Source organism: Oryctolagus cuniculus, chromosome 16, assembly GCF_051225735.1.
Source record: "Oryctolagus cuniculus isolate XC-2025 breed Fujian yellow rabbit chromosome 16, ASM5122573v1, whole genome shotgun sequence".
NCBI classification, from domain to species: Eukaryota; Metazoa; Chordata; class Mammalia; order Lagomorpha; family Leporidae; genus Oryctolagus; species Oryctolagus cuniculus.
In genome coordinates, this window is record NC_142882.1 from 77907280 (window position 1) to 77930167 (window position 22888).

Below are 22888 nucleotides of genomic sequence, written 5' to 3' on the forward strand. Positions count from 1 at the left end.
TTTCAAATACAGACCTCAGTCCATACTTTGATGCACTGTTTCATAGAACCATTAACTTCTGGATGCCATAGAAAATCCTAAAAGAGAAATGTCAGAAGCAAAGACAAAGTCAAACCCCTGAAAATGAACTTAACATTCTCTTACAGAGCACTTAAAACTAGATCACCACCCTAAGACATTTTCTTATCTTGTCTCAGCTGGGCAAGAATCTCACAATGGTTCTTGTATCCACTTCTGTCCTGTAATCTACTCCTCACATTTTTGGCAAAGAAATCTTTCAAAAATTTATGTCTGGGCCTGCCACATTCTGTTTAAGTACCCAGTGACTTTTATTTACCCTAAGAATAAAATCCAAAGTCCCTACAATTGCAGGAAGGTACAGGATTTGACCTGCACTGTCTTGCACTTTCCCCTTGCTCTTTGGGTACCATTCAGCTCCTGGGATGCTGTCTGTACTCCTTGGTCACCAGGACTTTGCACCTATCATTCCTTCTGCCCCTAATGCTTGTAGACTCTCTCACTGAATCTGGCTAAGGCCCACTTAGCCTGAGGCCACAGGTGAAACATCTACACTTGGAGGAGGAAAATGACTTGTGGTTCCTTGCTCTGTACGTTTCTATTGCCCCACTGTTCCACTGCCATTCGGATGCAACTGGTACTTGCGTGCAGGAAATTATAATTTCCTGGAAGGACATTTTTCTCTTGATTCTAACTGAAGCCATATATATTCTGTTAAAGACAATAATATTGAACATATAAGAGCTTCAAATGTCCATACAAGATTCTTTTTGCCGGCGCCATGGCTCAATAGGCTAATCCTCCGCCTAGCGGCGCCAGCACACCGAGTTCTAGTCCCTGTCAGGGCGCCGGATTCTGTCCCGGTTGCCCCTCTTCCAGGCCAGCTCTCTCCTGTGGCCCGGGAGTGCAGTGGAGGATGGCCCAAGTGCTTGGGCCCTGCACCCCATGGGAGACCAGGAGAAGCACCTGGCTCCTGGCTTCGGATCAGTGTGGTGCGCCGGCTGCAGTGTGCCAGTCGCGGCGGCCATTGGAGGGTGACCTTTCTCTCTGTCTCTCTCACTGTCCACTCTGCCTGTAAAAAAAAAAAATTCTTTTTTCTCCTGGATAAAAATTTAAGACACCTGGGGTAGGTATTTGGCCTAGCAGTTAAGTTGTTGGTTAAGACACTTGCATCCCATACTGAACTGCCTGACTTCAAGATCCTAGCTCTGTTACTGCTTTTAGCTTCCTGCTCATGTATTCTCTGGGAGGTAGCAAGTGATGATTCAAGTATTGGGTCCTGACACCCATATGGGACCTGGATTAGATTTCCAACATCTGGCTTTGGGTTAGCCCAGCTCTGGCCACTGCAAGCATTTGGGGAGTGAACTAGTGGATGGGGGAGCACTTCTCTGTCTCTCTCTCTCTCTCCATCTATCTCCTTAACAAATAAAAATTTAAAAAAAGATTAGAGAGCCCAAGTTTTCTACTTTATTGCACAAAACAACACAATGTATTCAATTATCTTACCATTCACATCCACTCTTAAAAATACACTGAAATATATTTAGTGTATACAAAGCAGTAGCTGAACCACAAATAAGCCAATGACTATAGCTTCAACATTATAAAACATCCAGCTTACTATCACATTAACTTACCACTTTAACAGAAGAAACCTTGTCTTCAAAAGGAATGTTCTCATGCTGCCATAAAAAAGATGACAGAGAACATTAATGCACACATTAAATCCACATAAATTACTCCCCTTCTACCTGCTTTTGTTAATTTATTTTCTTTATCAAAGCTCAACTATCTATACATTCAACCTGAAGGCAAACAAATCTATATGGAATATAAAAAAGTGACATCAGTTAAATTATTTATATGTGATTCCAACATCTAAGATATGGTTCCAAGATAAAAACTCAACTACAAATAAGCAGACACATGAATATGCCTATATAAACTATTGCCAAGCTTACCAGGATTCCAGTTTCGTCCTGTTGTTACCACCTATGCAGAGACAGGCTGCTTCCCTACATTTTCTGAGTCTTCCAGTTAGGCAAGGCCTCATGACTAGTTCTGGCAATGCAATTTGCTAAATGCCACATTGACACTTGGCAATTCTCTGGTCTTTATTGTGATCTGATGCAGTGACTGAGGAGACTAAATGTTCCAAAGTACACAGGGCCATGGCAAAAATTCCAACAGCAGGAACTCTCAAATAACTGTAGTACAGAGTTTTTTCCCAACCTGCCCAGCACATGAGTGCTAAGTGGGAAATAAACTTCCACCTTGTTCAGACTGTAGAGTGGTTTATTGCCACAGCAATATCTGATCCATTCTCACCAGTACACTAGCATAGGCCATGGTAAAACAGAAATGGGCATATATGATGCTAGGTTATTATAAAGTTCACTTTGAAGACACTAAATAGTTTACTTGTGGGAAAAATTAAAACTTGGAGACTACAATTTCTTGAAACCGGATGTCTCATATAGAGAATGGAAATCCTTTCAGAATTGGAAATCCTGGGTGGGAATGGCCAATACAATACAAAGCTAATTTTGATAATTAGAAGGAGAAAGGCTGATGCAGAAAATGTTAACTGGGGTGGTGGTGCTGTGGTGCAGAAGTATAAGCCTCAGCCTACAGTGCCAGCATCCCATGTGGATGCCAGTTCTGGCTGCTCCACTTCTGATCTAACTCTCTTCTAAGGTGCCTGGGAAAGCAGCAGCAGATGGCCCAAGTATGGATGAGAAGTTACAGTGTTTATATTTAAATCACTATGAAATATAGCTTTCTTTTTTCAACAGGTTAACTTTTTAGATTCCTTTTCTTCCTCCTCAAACATCATATCTGAAAGAAACCTTGAGACCATTAATTTTAGGGAACCTCAAGGTATGTTGCATGAAAACACTTGCTTGAACAAATACATCTGGGAATAATTGGGTCAATCAAAAATCACACAGATGTTCCCCTCCTACTCTTCCATCCCTGATCTTTTTAAAATTTATCCTCAGAGAAATAATGTGTCATAAACCTTCTTTTAATTCAACTCAATTGCTTATTTTCCTTTATTATTTAAAATTTTTAAAAGATGCAGTTATTTAAAAGGTAGACTTACAGAGAGAGAGAAAGAGAAAAATGAGAGATAAGACAGTCCCCTGCAATAGCTGAGGCTGGGTCAACCCAAAGCCAGAAGCCTGGGTCTCCCACCTGGGTGGCAGGGGTCCAAGTACTTGGGCCACTTTCCACTGCCTTCCCAGGCCATTAGCAGGGAGCTGGATCAGAAGTGGAATAGCCAGGACTCGAACCATTGCTCATTTGGGATGCCAGCATTACACCAGTGGCTTATCTCACTGCACCACAATGCTGGTCCTGCCTTTATTATTTTAATATAGCATTTGACATATACAAAAAAGCCACATATATGAAAGCCACAAAGCACAGCAAAAAAATAAATACTCATGAGTCCACGACACAAATCAGAGCATAACCGAGAGACTCAACTACCTATGTGGTACCCTCCCTGTTAACTCTCTGCTTTACCCAATGGAAATGGTTTTGAATTACATAGTACTACTTGGCTTTTTTTTTAAAATATAGTTTTCATCACATATATGCAATGTTAGATGATATAATTTTAATTTTGAAAATTTTCAAATGTGAAATATTTGACAGTTACATGAACACCCAAAACCCTTTACCAGTGAAGGTTTTCTTTTTTTTTTAAAAAAATTTATTTTCTTTTTACAGATTTATTTATTTATTTTAAAGGCAGAAATACAGAGAGAAGGGGGATAAAAGGGGGAGGGAGGGAGGGTGGAAGGGAGAGAGAGAGAGAGAAAGAGAGAAAGAGAGAGAGAGAGAGAATGAATCAATCTTCAATTTGCTGGTTCACTCCCCAAATAGTTGCAAGGACCAGTGCTGGGCCAGGCTGAAGCCAGGAGCCAGGAGCCAGGAGCCAGGAGCTTCCTCCCGGTCTCCCACATGGGTACAGGGGCCCAAGTGCTTGGACTATCTTCTGCTGCTTTCCCAGGCACATTAGCAGGGAGTTGGATAGGAAGTGGAATAGCCACAACTGGAACCCATGTGGGATGCCAGCACTGTAGGCTGAGGCCATGGTGCCACCTCCCAATAAATATTTTCTATATCAGCTTTCTCTTCTTCTCTCTAAAAACACATATACACAGTTTTTCTATTTGTTAAACTCTGTGAAAGTAAATTACAGATATAATATTTCACCCTTAAATACTTCAGTATATAACTCCAAAGAACATAGGCATTCTCAAATATAACTACGATACTAGAATCCCATCTAAGAAAAGTGATATTGATAAAATACTGTTAAATTGTAGTCCATATTGAAATTGCCCCAATTTCCCAATAGCAGCCTCTATTGCTCTTATATTTTAATTTAGAATCCACTTAAAAATCAGGTATGATGTTTAGTTGCCATGTCCCTATGTCTCATTTAATCTAGAATATCCTCTGGCCTTTAAAAACTTGTATGTATCAAATTATTAATAAACATATCAAATATATTATTTGTGTAGTGTCCAGGTCAATTGATACAATATATCATAATCTAGACCGTTAATGGCAGTTATCTTCTCATAGATGTCTCTTAATACATAAGTAAAAGCTTTCCTGATGGTTCCATAAGCTATACAAATATTATCCTCATATGATAATACAATTTATTTATGTAATGCTATTATTTATTTATTTGAAAGGTAGTCTCTCTCTCTCTCTCTCTCTCACACACACACACACACACACACAATCTTCCACTTGGTGTCACTCCCCAAATGCCTGCCAACAGTTGGGCCTGGCTGAAGTCAGAAGACTGGAATTCCATACAGATCTTCCATGGGGATGGCAGGAACACAAGTACTTGGGCCATCATCTGCCGTCTCCCAGACACATTAGCAGCAAGTTGGATGGGAAGAAGAGGTGGGAACTGAACCCACACACTCTAATATGCGATGTGGGTGTTCTAAGCAGCCACATAACCTACTGTGCCACAATGCCCATCCCACAAATTATCTTCTGAAGTGTGACCATCTACAATCTCAAGTTTATAAAGCATCCACTGATACATAGCCCTCTTTAATAGATTTCACCAGATATCATATTTTTTGCTATTGACAGATTCACTTTCTGCCATTATACTTCATCTATGGCCTCAATCCACAATTCCCTGATTACTAGTGACGTTAAACATCTTTCAGACTTACATCAGGATCTGTTTTTCTACTTCTGTGAAATGCCTGGCCATGCTTACTGCTCCTCCCTCTTTTGTCTATTGGGTTGCCTTTGTTAATAATTTGTAGTTCCTTATATTTCTTGGATATATGTTGCAAATATCTCCTCCCCATTTGTAACATGTTTTTTCCTTTAAAGTATCTTTTGAAGAATATATACTCTTAAGGTGGGTAAACTTTTATTTGTATGGTTAATATTTCCTGTTTCTTACTTAAAATGCTTTTTCCTATTATGAATAATAAAGATATTCTTGGAGCCAGTGTTGTGGCATAGCACATGAAGCCACTGCCTATGACACTGGATCCACAGGTGCCAGTTCACATCCTGGCTGCTCCACTTCTGATAAAGCTTCCTGATAATGGCTTGAGAAACGCAACAGAGGCTGGCCCAAGTATTTAAGCTCCTGTCATCCACATGGGAGACCCTGATAAGGCTCCTAGCTTCAGCCTGGCTTAGTTCTAGGCAATGTGGCCACTTGGGGAATGAAACAGCAGATGGAGGACCTCTCTGTCTCCATCTATGTCTCTCTCTATATATAACTCTGATTTTCAAATAAATGAATAAAATTTAAATAGAGGAATAAATAGCTTAAAATACATTACTTTAAAAAAAAGATATTTTCTTAGAATTCTTTTCTAGAAATTTCAAAGCTTTGACTTCCACCTTTAAATCTAAACTCATCTAGAAATTATTTTACTTAGTGGTGTGAGGTGGGGATCCAGTTTCACTTTTTCCCATGCATATAACCAACTGCTTCAGTGTAAATGATCCAACAGGCCATCCTTTCCTCAGCAATCTTCAACTGTATATCTGTTTTTAAGTCTTGGTACACGTGTGTGCCTATTTCAGAGCTCTGTATTCTATTTCATCCATTTATTTAACTCTACACCAATACTACATTGTCTCATTACTACAGAATTAAAATAAATCTTGATTGTACAACAAGTCCTTTCCACTTGGTTCTTCCGATTTGTCATGCTTATTCTTGGTCGACTGCTCTTCTGCATAAATTTTAGAATCAACTGGTTACGTTCTGTGACAAATCCTGTTAGAATCTTATTGGAATTACATGGAACCTGTAATCAATTCAAAAATAACCAACATCTTTATAACACTGAGCCCCCCCATCCAAGAATATAGTATACATCTTGCATTTACTTATGTCTTTGTAAACTGTCTTTTGATAATTTTATCACTTTTTTGCATGTTTTTTCCACATTTGCTAGGTTTAGTTCTTTAGAACATATAGATTGTATTACTATGACACATGGTATGTTTTAAAAACATTTTAACTACATTGCTGGTATATACATATGCGATTAACTTTTAGCAGCTTATTGAGGTTTTGCCATTAGTATTTGTTTATCTTGTAGTTCACTACCTTATAAAAATCTTTATTACTTCTAGTAAATTTTCAATAGATTTTTGGGGATTTTCTGTGTAGGTACTTGTATCATATGGATCCCTGAGATTTTGTTCTCTCCAATACCTACATCTTTTTATTTATTTTTTTTAAAGATTTCATTTATTTATTTGAGAGGTAGAGTTGCAGACAATGAGAGGGAGAGACAGAGAGAAAGGTCCTCTGTCTGTTGGTTCATTCCCCAATGGCTGCAATGGCCAGAGCTGCGCCTATCTGAAGCCAGGAGCCAGCAATACCTACATCTTTAAAAAACCATTCCTTCATCTGGGACTTTTAACTATAATGATGAATAAAAGCATCAATAATGATCATTGTTGAGGCAGGCGCTGTGGCGCAGCAGGCTGATGCCCTGGCCTGAAGCGCCGGCATCCCATATGGGCACGGGTTCTAGTCCCGGCTGCTCCACTTCCCATCCAGCTCTCTGCTATGGCTTGGGAGGGCAGTGGAGGATGGCCCAAGTGCTTGGTCCCCTGCACCTGTGTGGGAGACCCAGAGGAGGTTCCTGGCTCCTGGCTTTGGATCGACGCAGCTCCAGCCGTTGGGGCCAATTGGGGAGTGAACCATCCAATGGAAGACCCCTCTCTCTGTCTGCCCTCTCTCTGTGTAGCTCTTTCAAATAAATAAATAAATAAATAAATCTTTAAATAATGATCATTGTTGCCTTTCCCCTTATTTTAATGGAAATGTGTCTATCACTTCATCATTAACAACATTTACCACAGGTTTCTAGAATGTTGATCAGATAAGGTTCAAATATAAAGTTACTTACCTAAAAGAATAACAATACCAATTCTGATACTGTTTTTTTTTTTTAATTTTTATTTATTTGAGAGGTAGATTTACAGACAGTGAGAGGGACAGACAGAAAGGTCTTCCATCTGCTGGTTCATTCCCCAGATGGCCGCAATGGTCAGAAGTGAGCCAATCTGAAGCTAGGAGCCTGCAGCTTCTTCTGGGTCTCCCACATGCATACAGGGGCCCAAGGACGTGGGGCATCCTCCACTGCTTTCCCAGGCCATAGCAGAGAGCTGAATAGGAAGTGGAACAGCCGGGACTTGAACAGCACCCATATGGGATGCCAGCACAGCAGGTGGAGGACTAACCTACTGCGCCACAGCCCTGGCCCTCTGATACTGTTGTAACTTGCCTAATGGCATAATATATGATCAAAAAAATATTCCACATTACTTTGTAAACATATATTCTCAATTTTAAAGTGTATTCTCTAAGTTATTAAACTATAAGTTTATAAACCAAGCATGTTAATATTCACTTTATGTTTACTACTTTCACTTCCTTGTCCTTTCATTGAAGGAGCAATGAGCAATTCTCTCATTATAATAGAAAAATAAATTCTTATAGAATTAATTTTTACTACTTTATTTTAAAGGCTAATTTACTAGATGCTTACAAGTTTAAGATCTTTTTATTGATATGGATTGTCATTTGAAATGATTTATTTAATAACTCTTATAATGCTTTTGCCTTAAAATTTATTTTTTTGGGGACTGGCGCTGTGGTGTAGCAGGTTAAGCTGCCACCTGAAGCACCAGCATCTCATATGGGTGCCAGTTCCAGTTCTGGCTGCTCCACTTCTGCTCCAGCTCCCTGTTAATGTACCTGAGAAAGCAGCGGAACATGGCCCAAGTACCTGGGCCCCTGCACCCACGTGAGTCCACGCAGGAGACCTAAAAGAAACTCCTGGCTCCTGGCTTTGGCCTGGCCCAGGACGGAAGATTTCTCTCTCTCTGTTTCTCCTACTCTCTCTGTAACTCTGACTTTTCAAATGAAAAAATAAATCTTTTAAAAGAAAATCTATTTTGTCTCACATTAATACGGCTTACCTTTCTAGAGTAGGTATTTGGGGATTCTTCATTTGTAATTATAGCCTTCCTGTGTCTTTTTCTTTTTTATGTATGTGTTTTGCAGTAGCAGAAAGTTCTTTTGAAAAGCAATACGAAAAATCTAATAGCAATATAAAAAACCCAAGCTCACAAGCTTAGGTTACTTGCTCTTATTCTGATTATGTTTCTACATATTATTTTTTTAAAGATTATATTTATTTATTTGAAAGTCAGAGTTACACAGAGAGAGGAGAGGCAGAGAGAAAGAGGTCTTCCATCCTCTGCTTCGCTCCCCAATTGGCCACAATGGCTGGAGCTACACCGATCAGAAGCCAGGAGACAGGAGCCTCTTCCGGGTCTCCCACGTGGGTGCAGGGGCCCAAGGACTTGGTTCATCTTCTACTGCTTCCCCAGGCCACAGCAGAGAGCTGGATTGGGAGTGGAGCAGGTGGGACTAGAACCGGCGCCCATATGGAATGCTGGCGCTGCAGGCAGAGGATTAATTAACCGACTGTGCCACAGCTCTGGCCCCCAGTGTTGCTAATGAGAAACATGCCAGCCCAAGTTTAGTTTTCTACATATGGAAAACTGTAGCTACTGGCATCTCCCCTGCTTGCCAACCTCACTGCTTGCATCTCTGGCCTTTGTTTGCTTTTATAAGTGTGTATGTGTGTGTGTGTGTGTGTGTGTGTGTGTGTACATGTTTATATATACACACATTTTTAAAAATCCAAGGTCTAGTTGGCTTAAAGCAGAAGAAACAACACAAAGCAGGTCTGTCTACTGTCAGACTTCCCAAGTTTTTAATATCCTAGCCTAAATTAAAACCATCTAAAAGGGAGATATGATATTTAACCTTGCTCAAATTCATTTGATTAGTTTCTCACAGAATTAGTCTTCCACAAAGTGTGTGTATGTATATATATATGTATGTGTATATATATATGAGTGTGTATGTGTATATATATATATTTTTTTTTCTAAATGTCAGCTCCAAATCCTATTCAAGAAAAAACTTACCTCAACACTAAAAGGAAATCAAATGCAAACAAGGAATTATCTTCATACACCTATTCCATCCAAATATAACCACACCAAAGCTTGAAAAATATTAGTGAGCTTTTATGGCATGACAGACTCCACTAGGAATAAGAAATGTCTTGGGGAAAAAAATTTTAAAATGTGCGGACAGTTAGAGTCCCAGCTGGTCCATTCCAGCTCTCTGTTATGGCATGGGAAAGCAGTAGAGGATGGCCCAAGCCCTTGACCACATACCCGCCTGGGAGACCCAGACGCTCCTGGCTCCTGACTTCAGGTACGTGCAGCTCTGGCTGCTGCAGCCAACTAGAGAGTGAACCAGGGGATGGAAGACCTCTCTCTGTCTCTCTGCCTCTTCTTCTCTCTCTGACTTTCAAATAAATAAATAAACCTTTAAAAAAAAAAAAGAGATGTGCAGAGATAAAAGAATACATAAAATACAATTGGCAAATGCTTTAACAGCAGTTTGAACTAAATATTTTCTTGATAACTGCCTTTTTTTTTTTTTTTTTTTGAAAGGCAGAGTTAGACAGTGAGAGAGAGACAGACAGAGAGAAAGGTCTTCCTTCTGTTGGTTCACTCCACAAATGGCCGCTATAGCCGGCACGCTGCGCTAATCCGAAGCCAGAAGCCAGGTGTTTCCTCCTGGTCTCCCATGCGGGTGCAGGGCCCAAGCACTTGGGCCATCCTCCACTGCACTCCCGAGCCACAGCAGAGAGCTGAACTGGAAGAGGAGCAACTGCGACAGATCCAGACCCCAACCGGACTAGAACCTGGGGTGCCATCACCGCAGGTGGAGGATTAGCTAAGTGAGCCGCAGCGCCGGCCAATAACTGCCTCTTTAAGACTGGGATACTGGGGCCCCCGCTGTGGTGTAGCGGATAAAGCCACTGCCTGCAGTGCTGGCATCCCATATGGGCACCGGTTCTAGTCACAGCTGTCCACTTCCAATCCAGCTCTCTGCTATAGCCTGGAAAAGCAGTAGAAGATGGCCAAGTCCTTGGGCCCCTGCACCCGCATGGGAGACCCAGAAGAAGCTCCTGGCTTCGGATTGGCACAGCTCCAGCCACGGTGGCCAATTGGGGAGTGAAGCAGAGGATGGAAGACCTCTCTCTCTGCCTCTACCTCTCCTTCTCTCTCTGTGTAACTCCGACTTTCAAATAAATAAATAATCTTTAAAAAAAAAGCCTATAAATTAAAATGTACCTTATTTGATTGCCATAAATGGATACTTGTAAAAAACTTCAAACCTAAGTGTTATAACTAACACTAAGAAACAACATACCATACTAGTATATACTTTAGTCTATGGACTAAACCATTACAGCTTTTTCAACTATTACCCAATCTATTATTCCAATTTCCAGAAAATCACATGACTCTAAGCTCAGAAATAATTAAACTATTTATTTGAAATCAGAAAATTCTTTTTCAATTTTTTAAACTTTAAGAAATAATTTAATGTCCTTAAATTGTTCTGACTCTTCTATATAAATCTGTGTGTATAAATAAGGATGGAAAATAACACAGATAACAAATACAACGCAGAGTTGCCTTTCCTGTTTTCCAGTATTCTCAGAAGGAGCAGTCCCTAAGATTTCAGATAGGGTACCACTATCTCTTGGTAAAGAGTTACTTAGCTGTGATGTCCCTAATTCTGCAACCCTCTATTACAGGGCAAGTTGCTGGGTCTAAGTAGATTTTCATCAAGAATTCATGAGCTGCCTCTTCTGCAACTTTGAACTTTCTTATATTTTTATTTTTATCCCCTTTGCATTCCCCACTCCCAGTCCTGTGTTGCCTGAAAACAGGGATTAGAACCTGGATCTTACAAAAAATGTACAAACTGAGGAATTTGATGAGAGAATTCACCAGGAAAAACCACCTAATTAATGCACATAAAGATAGTAATCTTCAATAGCTTTCAAAGAAGCATGTACTTTTCAAATCAGAAACTATAGCAGAAATGTATTGTGTTGTTGTTCATCTGAAACCAGAAAAGCCCAGAGAATTAGGCTCCGACATACACTGCTAACCAGAGCATAATGGAAATCACTCAGTAATCTAATCAACAAGTTTTTTTTAAGTGTTTATTTTTTTTTTTTTTGACAGGCAGAGTGGACAGTGAGAGACAGACAGAAAGGTCTTCCTTTTCCATTGGTTCACCCCCCAATGGCTGCTGCGGCTGGCGCACCGCACTGATCTGAACCCAGGAGCCAGGTGCTTCTCCTGGTCTCCCATGCAGGTGCAGGGGCCCAAGCACTTGGGCCATCCTCCACTGCACTCCCAGGCCACCAGAGAGAGCTGGACTGGAAGAGGGGCAACTGGGACAGAATCCGGCACCCCAACCAGGACTAGAACCTGGGGTGCTGGTGCCGCAGGCGGAGGATTAGCCTAGAGAGCCGAGGCGCCGGCCTATTGTTTATATTCTTTAGCTTAGTGTTTGCATTGTAGAGATCCCATCCTAAGTATCTAACAAGCAACATTTACACACAAAGTAATTGGAGATGCCCTTTTCTATTGCAAAAAAAATGTTATAAAACTACAAAAAGCTAGAGAAGGGACAGTTATACAAAATCATATCACATCTACTCAATGTGTGTTGCCATTAAGAAGATACTTAAGTTGATGATATAACAATATGGTGAACTGTGATAAGCAGAAGAGAAACAAAGTAAGATATAAAATTACACATTGAGGCTGCAAAATATTAACAGGAAAATAGGAAATATTTTCTCTGTCTACTTAAATGTTTTTCCATGGTAAGAATTTATGATTCCTGACATTTAAAAGTTTAAGTTAATAAAAACCCTACTAATACCATACTCTCCACTTGTTTTTATTATGTTCCCTATTATAGCAAATTACCCCCTCCCCCTCAGTTTTCCCAAAATTAAAGTAAAACATTCACAGTTCCTACTGTTACTCACTTCGAGAGTCACATTCCTCCTATTGACTATTCATTCGGGCACCCTCTAAAACCAAACACTACAGAAGGGAACAGACAACTTTTACCTTATTTCCTTCTTCTTTGAACTGAGGATTAATTATTTTTACAAAAGAATAAAACAACTGACGAATTCTAGAATCTCCAATAAATGCAATATGTTTATCAACAAGGCAGTTCTTTGCTTCACTGAAATCAATAAAGAAACATTAATTAAGATAAGTAAAATCAATATATTGGCACTTCAAATACATGGTTAATAAAGAAAGCTGCACAGAATTCTCATACATATGGTTATGTTGCTTTAGAAGGAGAAGGCCAGGTTCGTTTAAGGTACCAGGCCATCACAGTAGGTATTGCTAACTCTCACTGCTAACTACCCCAGTTATTAAGCGTTTAAGATGTACCTGTGTTAAGTGCTTTATAGCTACAAGGGAAGTATCCAAGTCTCTAAGCAAGCATCCTTTGCTCCAGGGCTATTGCCTTGGGCCTGGTAACCTCACACTTGGCCAGAGTCCTTTCTCTCCGGCTTTTAGGGGCTTGTGGATCAGCTCCACCTCTACCCTCAGTCAGCAAATCTCTGCCACCAAATAGAAAAAAAGTACAGTGCTCTCTCTACTTCCACAATCTCTCTCTAGTAGATAATACAATCCACTATGAAAAGGAAAACAAACAACAAGATGAAATTTTACCTGATTTTGTATTTGTGCATCATACAACTGTGAGGTTGCCAAACTTTCTCTCCAAGAAATCTGCCACTTGAGAGAAGGTATTCACATGAATCATTGCCTGTAATAATTAAACACAGAGAGTACACAGCTTTCCATACTCTACTACACCTTTGAGGTACGTGTTATTCATTCATGAGAAGCACTGTAAATAATAATATTGCCATAGGCTACATGAGGACATTTTGGTCAGTATCAGTCCGCATATATAATGGTGGGACCACGATATTTTAACCAAGCTGAAAAATTCTTATCACCTGCTAGCACTGCAGCCCTCATAATGTTGGAGCAAAATGCAATTCTTCATGTTTGTGATGTCGCAGGTTTAAACAAACCTACCGCGCTGCTGTTTCTGGCCATTGGGGCCATCTGGGGAGTGAACCAGCAGATGGAAGACCTCTCTTTCTCTCTCGCTCTCTCGCTCTCTTTCTCTGCCTCTCTCCTTCTCTTTCTGTGTAACTCTGACTTTCAAATAAATAAATAAAATAAATCTTAAAAAAAATAGCATATGCAATTATGTATGACATACAGTGTTTGAAAATGGCAATGACATAGCAATTGTTACTGGTTTATTATTTATTACAGTATGCACTTACTTTGCCTTTTATCATTGTTTTATTTTATTATTTTTATCGTTATTTTAGAGTGTGCTCTACTTACTAAACAAAATTTACTATAAGATAGTATAGTTATCCCAGTAGCAGCCTCAAACATCTTGATAACTACCTCTCTCAGTTGAATAAAGAGGTTATATGGAGTGACTACCCGAAACCATCTAGGTTTGTGAAAGCACATTTTATGATGTGCACACAATGATGAGATAGCCTAACGACATGTTTCTTAGAACCTCAGAACTAATGCTGTTGTTAACTGACCCATGACTATGCATGTAATATTCAAGAGGATTAAGCTGCAGTCTGCAATGCTGGCATCCCACATGAGCACAGTACCAGCTCTAGTTTCTCAACCTCTAATCCAGTTCCCTGATAATGTGCCTGGGAAAGCGGTGCAAGATGGCCTGAGTGCTTGAGACCCTGTCATCCATATCTCCTCTCTGTAACTCTGCTTTTCAGATAAATAAATAAGAGGATTTGAGCCACTAACGGTTATACATCCCCCTGTAAGAGACTCCAAACTCTCAAATGCTAAGTCTACTGGTTTAGTAGTCCCTTCTGCTTCAAGTTTTTTTTCTAGGGACATCATTTGAACTTCAAACTAGCATTTACATCTGTTTATCACTCCTACTTCTAAGGAAAGCTTAAAGGATAAAAGAGAAGATGTTGGAAATGACTTGCTTTTTAGCCATTATTATACATAGTACATGAACTGTAGAAAGCTGATTTTAAACACAAAGTTCCAGGGCTGGCGCTGTGGCGTAGTGGGTAAAGTTGCCACCTGCAGTGTCAGCATCCTACATGGGCGCGGTTTGAGTCCCAGCTGCTCCACTTCCGATCCAGCTCTCTGCTATGGCCTGGGAGGGCAGTGGAGGACGGCCCAAGTCTTTGAGCCCCTGCGCCAGCATGGGAGACCTGGCAGAAGCTCCTGGTTCCTGGCTTCGGATCAGCACAGCTCCAGCCATTGCTACCACCTGGGGAGGGAACCAGTAGATGGAATACCTCTCTCTCTCTCTCTCTGCCTCTGCCTCTCTGTAATTCTGCCTTTCAAATAAATAAATAAATCTTAAAAAAAAAAAAAAACACACAAAGTTCCATAACTAGCAAACTTTTGTGTCCTGTGTAACCTAGTTTGGCAAGAGGAACACTATAGAACAGAAACAGCATTGAGATACTCAGATATAGAGAGCGGAAATCCAGAGATATTGAAAGGAGAGCACACCTCTCTTTTCAGAGACGTTATTCTCTGATTTGGTCGAAACACAGACAAAAGGTGAAACCAACCTAATACAGGGGTGCATAAATACTGACAGTGTCATTCCTCTGGGGTCATAAATTCAAAATAGAACAGGAAGAAAAGTGAAACAATTATTAGTGGAAAACTGGAAAATGAAAGCAAGATATTGGTTATCGAAATTTTGTGATTACATATGTAGCTTAAGTAGGAATTTTGGGAATTTTTTGATGGTTTTATTTTATTTATTTATTTATTTTTTGACAGGCAGAGTGGACAGTGAGAGAGAGAGACAGAGAGAAAGGTCTTCCTTTGCCGTTGGTTCACCCTCCAATGGCCGCCGCGGCCGGTGTGCTGCGGCCGGCGCACCGCGCTGATCCGATGGCAGGTGCCAGGAGCCAGGTGCTTTTCCTGGTCTCCCATGGGGTGCAGGGCCCAAGCACCTGGGCCATCCTCCACTGCACTCCCTGGCCACAGCAGAGAGCTGGCCTGGAAGAGGGGCAACTGGGACAGAATCCGGCGCCCCAACAGGGACTAGAACCCGGTGTGCCGGCGCCGCAAGGCGGAGGATTAGCCTAGTGAGCCGCGGCGCGGGCCTTTTGATGGTTTTAATAACTTGTCTTTAAGTAAACCATAAATAATTAGTTCTTAATTCTTTTTAATTGTTAAAAACTAATTCTAGTTCTAAAAAACAAAATTAAGCTACATAAATAAACCAAAGTTGAGTAAAAAGGACTCCAGGCATACAATTAAGTTATTTCTCTTAAAACAGCATTCTTTTATAGTGGCCACATAGTAAAATCCTGCAAAAAACTAATAAAAATTTAGAATTTAGGAAGAAAATCACCTGTACAGCATTTCTAGCTGTTCAAACACATCTGTTAAACCAAATTAAAAGTTAGAAACACATCTATTTTCCAAAAAAACTATAATTTGCCAATAATTAGGTATTAATTCTGTGGGCTCCATCAGCTTTTCTTTTTCCATTTTACTTGCCTCTTAAAGAAAAAGGCAGAGTTACAGAAGGAGAGAGGAGAGAGAGAGGTGGGAACGAAGGGAGGAAAGGGTGGGGAGAGAGAAAGAGGGAAAGCCTTCCATTTGTTGATTCACCTCCCAAATGGCCACAGTGCCAAAGCCAGTGGCTGGAACTCCATTCAGGTCTTCCACATGGGTGGTAGGGCTCAAGTGCTTCACTCATTTTCCACTGTTCCAGGCACATTAGCAGGGAGCTGGATTAGAAATGGAGCAGCCAACCACAGCAGAGAGCTGGACTGGAAGAGGAGCAACCAGGACTAGTACCCAGCGCCCCAACCGAGACTAGAACCCGGGGTGCCGGTGCCACAGGCGGAGGATTAGCCAAGTGAGCTGTGGTGCCGGCCACAAAGTTCTTTCTCCACAGGAAAATAGACTAGAGTTGTCACCAACCAAGAAGACTACACAGACAGTACTATAGAGACTACTGGTCTTTCCAAGAAAGAAAATCTCAATTTGCTACTGAATGCTAATTGATGATCACTCTTCTAAATAAATTTCATAATGTAAAGTTTTTCTATAAGCGTTGCTTGAGCTGAATTAAACAGTTTCTGTGTCATATAAGCTGGGTCTGGGCAGAAGACAGAAACTCTACCAGTTATTTTAGCAGAGAGAATCCAACATAAAAAATTATTAGAGAAGTAGAAGAATTGCTAACCACACAACCAGAAAGACAAGGATGGCTTTAGTTGTAATAATAAATACTATCATAATCTGATTAAAAATAAATTAACCTGATATAGAAAGCTCCACAAAATTCCATACTATTAAATAATTTCTCAAGAAAAAAAATTACTTTGTATCAAATCACTAAATGTAAACTAATATGCTAAAATAAAATAATATGCTGTATTTTTTATGTATCATAACTATTTATAAATATCTGCTAGCATGTATTATCCTTTCCAAATTTACCCAAAACCAAATCCCCGGCCATTATTCTTAATTGCCTACTATAATTTTGATAGCTACTTTAATGTAACCAAGGTGAGGTGAAAGTTGCCGAGTGTTCAGATAAATCAGGCTAGGAACACAATATAAAAGCAACTAAAGCTACTTCAGTTATCTCCAACACTAAGATCATTTAAATGAATAGCTAACTTCCTCTTTATTCCATTCTCTTAAGTGTAAGAATTTGGTTTATCAATTTACATTCTCAGATTTTTATGCATGACTTTTCTACAATAGAAAGATACTTTAAAAAGCCAGCAGAATAAGCAAGAAAGCAAACAGAACAAGCTAAACACACAAAAGCAACAACTAAAGAAAAACCTGATGTCCTAAGTAGATCACAACTTGTATTTTGGTTTGAATGGGATGCCTCTGACACACTGTTTCTAAAGGCTGAATCATCTTAACTCAAACTGTGTGTTTTCTATTGCAAGCCCTGAACACCCCAGATCATAAAGTTTACAATTTGGCTTGTAGAGTATTTTGTTTGCCTAAAATCCAGTTAGTTGTACTTCAGTCTGTACTGGAAACCAACATTCAAATTTTCTTTAGACAAGCTAGGAGGCACTCACCACAAATGGTGTCATAGACACCAGGATCCTTCCAGCAGTCAAAGAAAGAAAAGGCTATGAGACCAAGGGTGGCTTTCTTAAAATTCTGAAACATTCAACTTATTTTTCTCCAAAGCATGCAGAAATATTTAACACTGGCATTTAATATCCTTGGTGACAGAAAGGCATTCAATTTCCACAACTTTAAGACATCTGAAGCAAGTTAACTTTATCAACTTAAAAATTAAAGCTTATCCAGATTGGAACCATACTTACTACTACAGATACTGGCCTGTTGCCCCAGAAATGATGTATTTTAATCTATAATTCCACTACTAATAGACATTTTAAAATTCAGGAATGTTGGAGATTGGTAAAAGTTAGAAAAATTATAGTTGATAGTAATTATTTTATAAATGTCATTGTACTCTGTTGTGTGAAAATATTAATAATGCAATAAAACACTCCACCGTAGTTCCTAAAATTGAGATTACAACACTAAATTCAATAAAAATCACAAAAGAATCAAATGCAGGGAGGGAAATGGAAGAAAATAAAGACTATGAAGTCTATTTATCCAATAGTGATTTATGGAGTTCCTACTGTGTGTCAGGGTCTAATGATCTAATGATGAATAAGATACTTGTAGAAGCTCACAGTCTGTGTGGAGGAGGCAGGTACCAATTACCACAATACAACAAGATTAAGTAGGTCCAAGTTGCTATAGCAGAACTAAATTCCTAATCCCCACTTCTGTGGTAGTGACATTTGAACTAGGCCTTGAAGAAAAAACACTGACTTTTTTCCAGAGTATGAGGTCTCTGAAGGCAGAGCAAATCAGATAGCTGTGAGATATCTAAAATGGCAGCATGTTTAGACTATGAGCCTGGAGTTTAGGAAGGATAAGGAAAACACAGGTAACCACAAGTAGGTCTGGTTCGGATTTCGAAGTTTTACAACTTTTAGAAGATTACCTCTTGGCTGACAAACAAAAAACTCATGGCAGGCACTGAGTTTTTGTGGAGGTTCAATCTGTGTTTCTAAATTGTTTAATCCACGTCCCCTCCCCTAGAAAGTGCTGTCCCACTAAACTGTCTACACTTCCCAACCACCAAGAAGCGCTGAGAAAGGCTGACCAGAAGGCAATGGCATGGGCAGACAGACCGGGCTCTAAACTCTATGTAGCTGCACATCCTCACGTGATTTCCATACCCTCTCATGCCTCATCTTTAAAATGTAAATAATAGTGTAATTCACGGAATCCAAGGCCACTGATTATAAGACATATCATTATTTTATGTCATAATAAGAAAAAATGTCACCAATTAAACTTTGACATGCAATCAAAGTTTTAAAGACTCATCCTGATTACAGAGATGTTAAAAATGAGAATGGGGGGGGTGAAATATGATAATCGTATCTCCCTCAGAGTATGTTGTAAAGGCAGATGAGCTGAAACATTCGCCTTTAGTAGAACAGCGCCTGGACATAATAAGGGTTCAGTGTTAGCACTCAGCATTGGCCAAGCTTTACTTTCTGTAGTGTGTAGTTCCTTCTTGTACTTCCTGTAGTGGTAAAGTAAGAGACGTGGAACATGTGTACTCAATACTGCAGTCACCCTACCTTGCCTGAGGCACACTCACAGAAACCCGTCCAAGATCCTAACACCCAATCTAACCCCCTTCATCTAATACAAAGTCCTTTCTTACCCTAAAGATGCATGGGGTAGCTCAAATGCACGGATATCTTTTAGTGACGGGCATTGTACCTGACTTGGTTCGACAATGCCATAGTATGAGGATGGTGAAAATGTTCCTTGCAAGATGTTTATTTTTCCTAAGTTCTTGACATTCAGCCTGGGCAAGCACACATGCCAGGTGTACTGCTTCACACTCAAGACACTAAAGTACCTATGAAGCTGATGACTCGCTTCTGGAGGAGGCTTCACAAACAACCCCAGATTGCTACACTGACTCATAAAATCCCATCTGACATTCTGTTCTCCCTGCTGATGACAGATCTTGATAAGATGAAATATATAATCTAAATGTAAGAATCAGTATTCTGTGCTGATCAAAAGCAAAAAAACCAATCAAAACAGAAACTAAATATCTACCTTCAGGAAAAGAGCACTCATTATAAATTTATCTCTACTGCTATCACAAACACAAAACTGAGTTAGATTATTGTTATATCATACCAAAGAAGCACACAATGATTAATAGCAGTGAAAAACAAGTATTTCCTCAAAACTACCCCAAACCAATGCATCAACATTGCTAGTTTTATTTGCACATGAAAGAAAGGACTAGACCCAAGCCAGACCCGACCACATGGCTGCCATCTGCGAGGCCCTGGAAGGCCTTGGCCTGGAGAGGCCTGGAGGAGGAAGAAGACCAAAAGAGTATAAAGAATCCATCTTTTCCTAACAGTTTAGAAGAATTCTATTAAGAGCTGCTCATCCAGTAGGGTACTGCAGTATGCTATTTTTAACCCTCAAGAGTTGGGGAAAACAAAGCAGCAACATTGACCAAGGTGCCGGGTACCTGCAGGCCATTCTCCAGATAGCTTGCCAAAGTGGGCGTGAAGTTAAACGGGCACAGCGTTAATGTGCACTTTCCATCTGGGCTAATCGATCGCCCAGTCACCAAGAGTGGGCCACATAACGGCTTTGAATAGTACTCCAAAGATCCCATCATTAGTATTCTCCATCTCTCAGCCACTTTCCTACTGGCATTTTTACACAGTGAAAATTGTAAAAAGAATCAATCAACGAGGACAAGCAAATATCCCTTCATCACTGAAAGAGAATTTGTTCTGAAATAAGGAGGTCAGACTTCCTTTTCCCCACCACACCGATTCCAACACCCAAGGCTTGAAGGCCTACTCCCAAACTGCTTGCAACTTGGCTTCACTGCCCACTTCTGCTGTCAGCCCAGAACTGGTTTTCAAACACCTGCCCCAGTGCCTTGGTTTGTAAAAAGTGTGCAACCCGAACCCTTGAAACCCTTCTGACTCGCAAAGGCGAGGGGGCACCTCTGGCTCCGGGGCCATCTCTGGCCAGCTGTCGCCTTTTTGGCAAAGGAAGACGGGACGGCCCTTGCCGCTGTCCAACAGCTCGGCCCTGCTGCGACTGGGCAGAGGCCTCGCACTAAACAAAGCCAAAAGAGCCGGACCCTGAGACCGCGCTCCTGGCGCAGGTGCCCCCGGCAGGGTGGCCTCGGCCCACGCGTGCCCCGGGCAGCCCCCCGAGGGCGGCCCGGCCGACCCAGGCGCCGAGCCCGGGGCCTGGCAAGGCTCCCCGAGCCTGTCTCCCGCAGGAGCCGGACCCCGGCCGCCCCGCGCGCCAGGCCCCGACGCGGGCGGCTGGCCCTGCCTGGGGTCCGCCGGGGGCGCGGCCGGCCGCGGGGCCGCCGGGGGCACGAGGGGGCAGCACCTCCCCCGCGGGCCGGCTGGCGGGCGGGCGGGCCGGAGGCCGCGCGCGCGTGGGCGGTGTTGGGCGCGGGGGGCGGCCTCCCGCAGCCGCGTCGCCGCCTCCCCCGGCCGGCCCGGGCAGGGGGAGGGCCCGCTCACCTCGGTAGCGGCGGGAGGCGAGGTGGCCCGCCGCGAGCAGCAGCACGGCCACCAGCGCCAGCACCTTGGCGCTCCTCACGCTGAAGTAGTGGTTGATCTCTCGCTTGCCCAGGTTGTAGGCCAGAGCCGCCATCTTGGTTCCTCCATGACAACAGTGCGCGGCGGAGCGGGGAAGGGGCGCCGCACAGGGGCAGCACTGGGGCTGCCGCCGCCGCAGCCAGCCCAGGACCCACGGCCAGCCCTCGCGGCCGCCACCCGCGCCACTCGCCGGGGAGCCTGACCCCGCCGCCGCGGCGCCCCCGGCCTCCGCCTGCCCCTCCTCGGCCGCGGCCGCCTCGGCGGCCTCCCCCCAGCCCCGCCGCCGCTGCTCCGCCGTGCCGGTTCCCCAGGCGCCCCGAACGCCTGTCTCCTCCCCTTCCTCCTCCTCCTCCTCGTTAGCCTCCTGCCTTAGTAGCGGCTGCGCCTGCGAGGGGCCTCCGGATGCCCAGGGCTCCGGGGTCACCGGCCCCGAGCGGCCCTCAGGGGTCACGGGGTCGCGGGCGGCGGCGGCGGCGGCGGGCGGCAGCAGCAGAGCCATGGGGTCGCTGAGGCGAGGGGCCCAGAGGCGTGCCCTGCCCGGTCTTCTGGTGAAGTGGCCCCTACCTGAGCCCAGGTTGGGGCAATAGAGCTACAGTTCCGGGAGAAAAGTACACATCGCCCGGCGCCCTCCTTCCCTATCACGCCCTAGTGCCCAGAACCCGCCCCGCGGGATGCAAAGGCCACCCCAACGTTCCGCTCCGGGGACTTGAGTCGGGCCGTGCCGACCTGCCGGGCCAGTCTGGCTGCCCTTGGCGCTCGCTTGCCAGGTGTTGGGTCTGGAGGCCTTCTTAGCCCCCAGCCCGGGACTCAGCCCTTCCGGTTCTCTGGGAACTTTGTCTTCTTGTGAATGACCCGTTTGCCCAGTTCCCCGTGGGCGAAGGCGCACGGGGAGCCCGACTTCGTGTGGGCGTCGCTCAGAAGGGCACGGTTCTCAGACGGGTTTGCACTGAGGTCTGCTAGGCGGATGCGCCAAAAACAAAAGCAAACCAAAAAATCAGCTCTTTAAAAAGTGTGGCCAAATGTTTAATTGTGATGTTTAACGGACATCCTTGCAGTTGAAGATGACACTTTTAAATAAAATTCTCTCCTAATGATGACTTGAGCCCTGCCACTCGATGGGAGAATCAGCAGAACCTGTAGGATCTTATTTGGAATTGACATTCTCTATTGTAATTTTGTTCCTGTTTATTTTTAAATTTTCTTTTTGTTTCACTGGAAAAGAAAGATGCTCAGTTTTAAACGTTAAAAGTGTACAAGTTGCTTTGTTACAATAAAACTAAATGTGTACAAAAAAAAAAAAAAAGTGTGGCCGACAGCCCCGAAGGTTGCCCCCGCGTTTGCCCATTTTGTCCTTTATCTTTCTTCCAACAGATGGGGTGGCGGGTATGCCTTGCAACTTTCCCATTCAGCCCTTTCTGAAGTGCCTAAGGGCCACCCCTCTTAAAATTATAGATCGTTAGCTATGAAGGGACTGTCGAGATCTTGTCTAGTCAATCCCATTTCTTTTCATCCAAAGGCTTTTTATTATATTTGCAGCCATTGGATTTCATATCTCACAAGATTTTGTCACTTAAATGAAATCACATATATCACTGTCACGCGTG

General features: G+C 42.5%; 1 protein-coding gene across 6 annotated transcripts in view; it reads right to left on the bottom strand.

Moving 5' to 3' along the window:
• CASD1 (CAS1 domain sialic acid O acetyltransferase 1) overlaps positions 1-22088 on the bottom strand; it is a 56307-nt gene extending 34219 nt beyond the window's left edge. Inside the window, exons 1-5 of one of the 6 annotated variants that reach the window (XR_016222790.1) lie at positions 21849-21984; positions 13216-13312; positions 12592-12712; positions 1659-1703; positions 15-77 (exon numbers count right to left, since the gene is read on the bottom strand). Coding sequence is in view for 4 of the 6 variants with exons in the window: in XM_051852982.3 (XP_051708942.3) it covers positions 15-77; positions 1659-1703; positions 12592-12712; positions 13216-13312; positions 21207-21783 (903 nt within the window). In the remaining 2 variants the exon portion in view is untranslated. Of the gene's footprint in view, positions 1-14; positions 78-1658; positions 1704-12591; positions 12713-13215; positions 13313-21206 lie in introns of all 6 variants that reach the window. The other 5 variants (XR_007922246.3, XM_051852982.3, XM_051852983.3 and 2 more) reach the window with 5 other exon arrangements.
• Between the last annotated feature and the right edge of the window lie 800 nt (positions 22089-22888).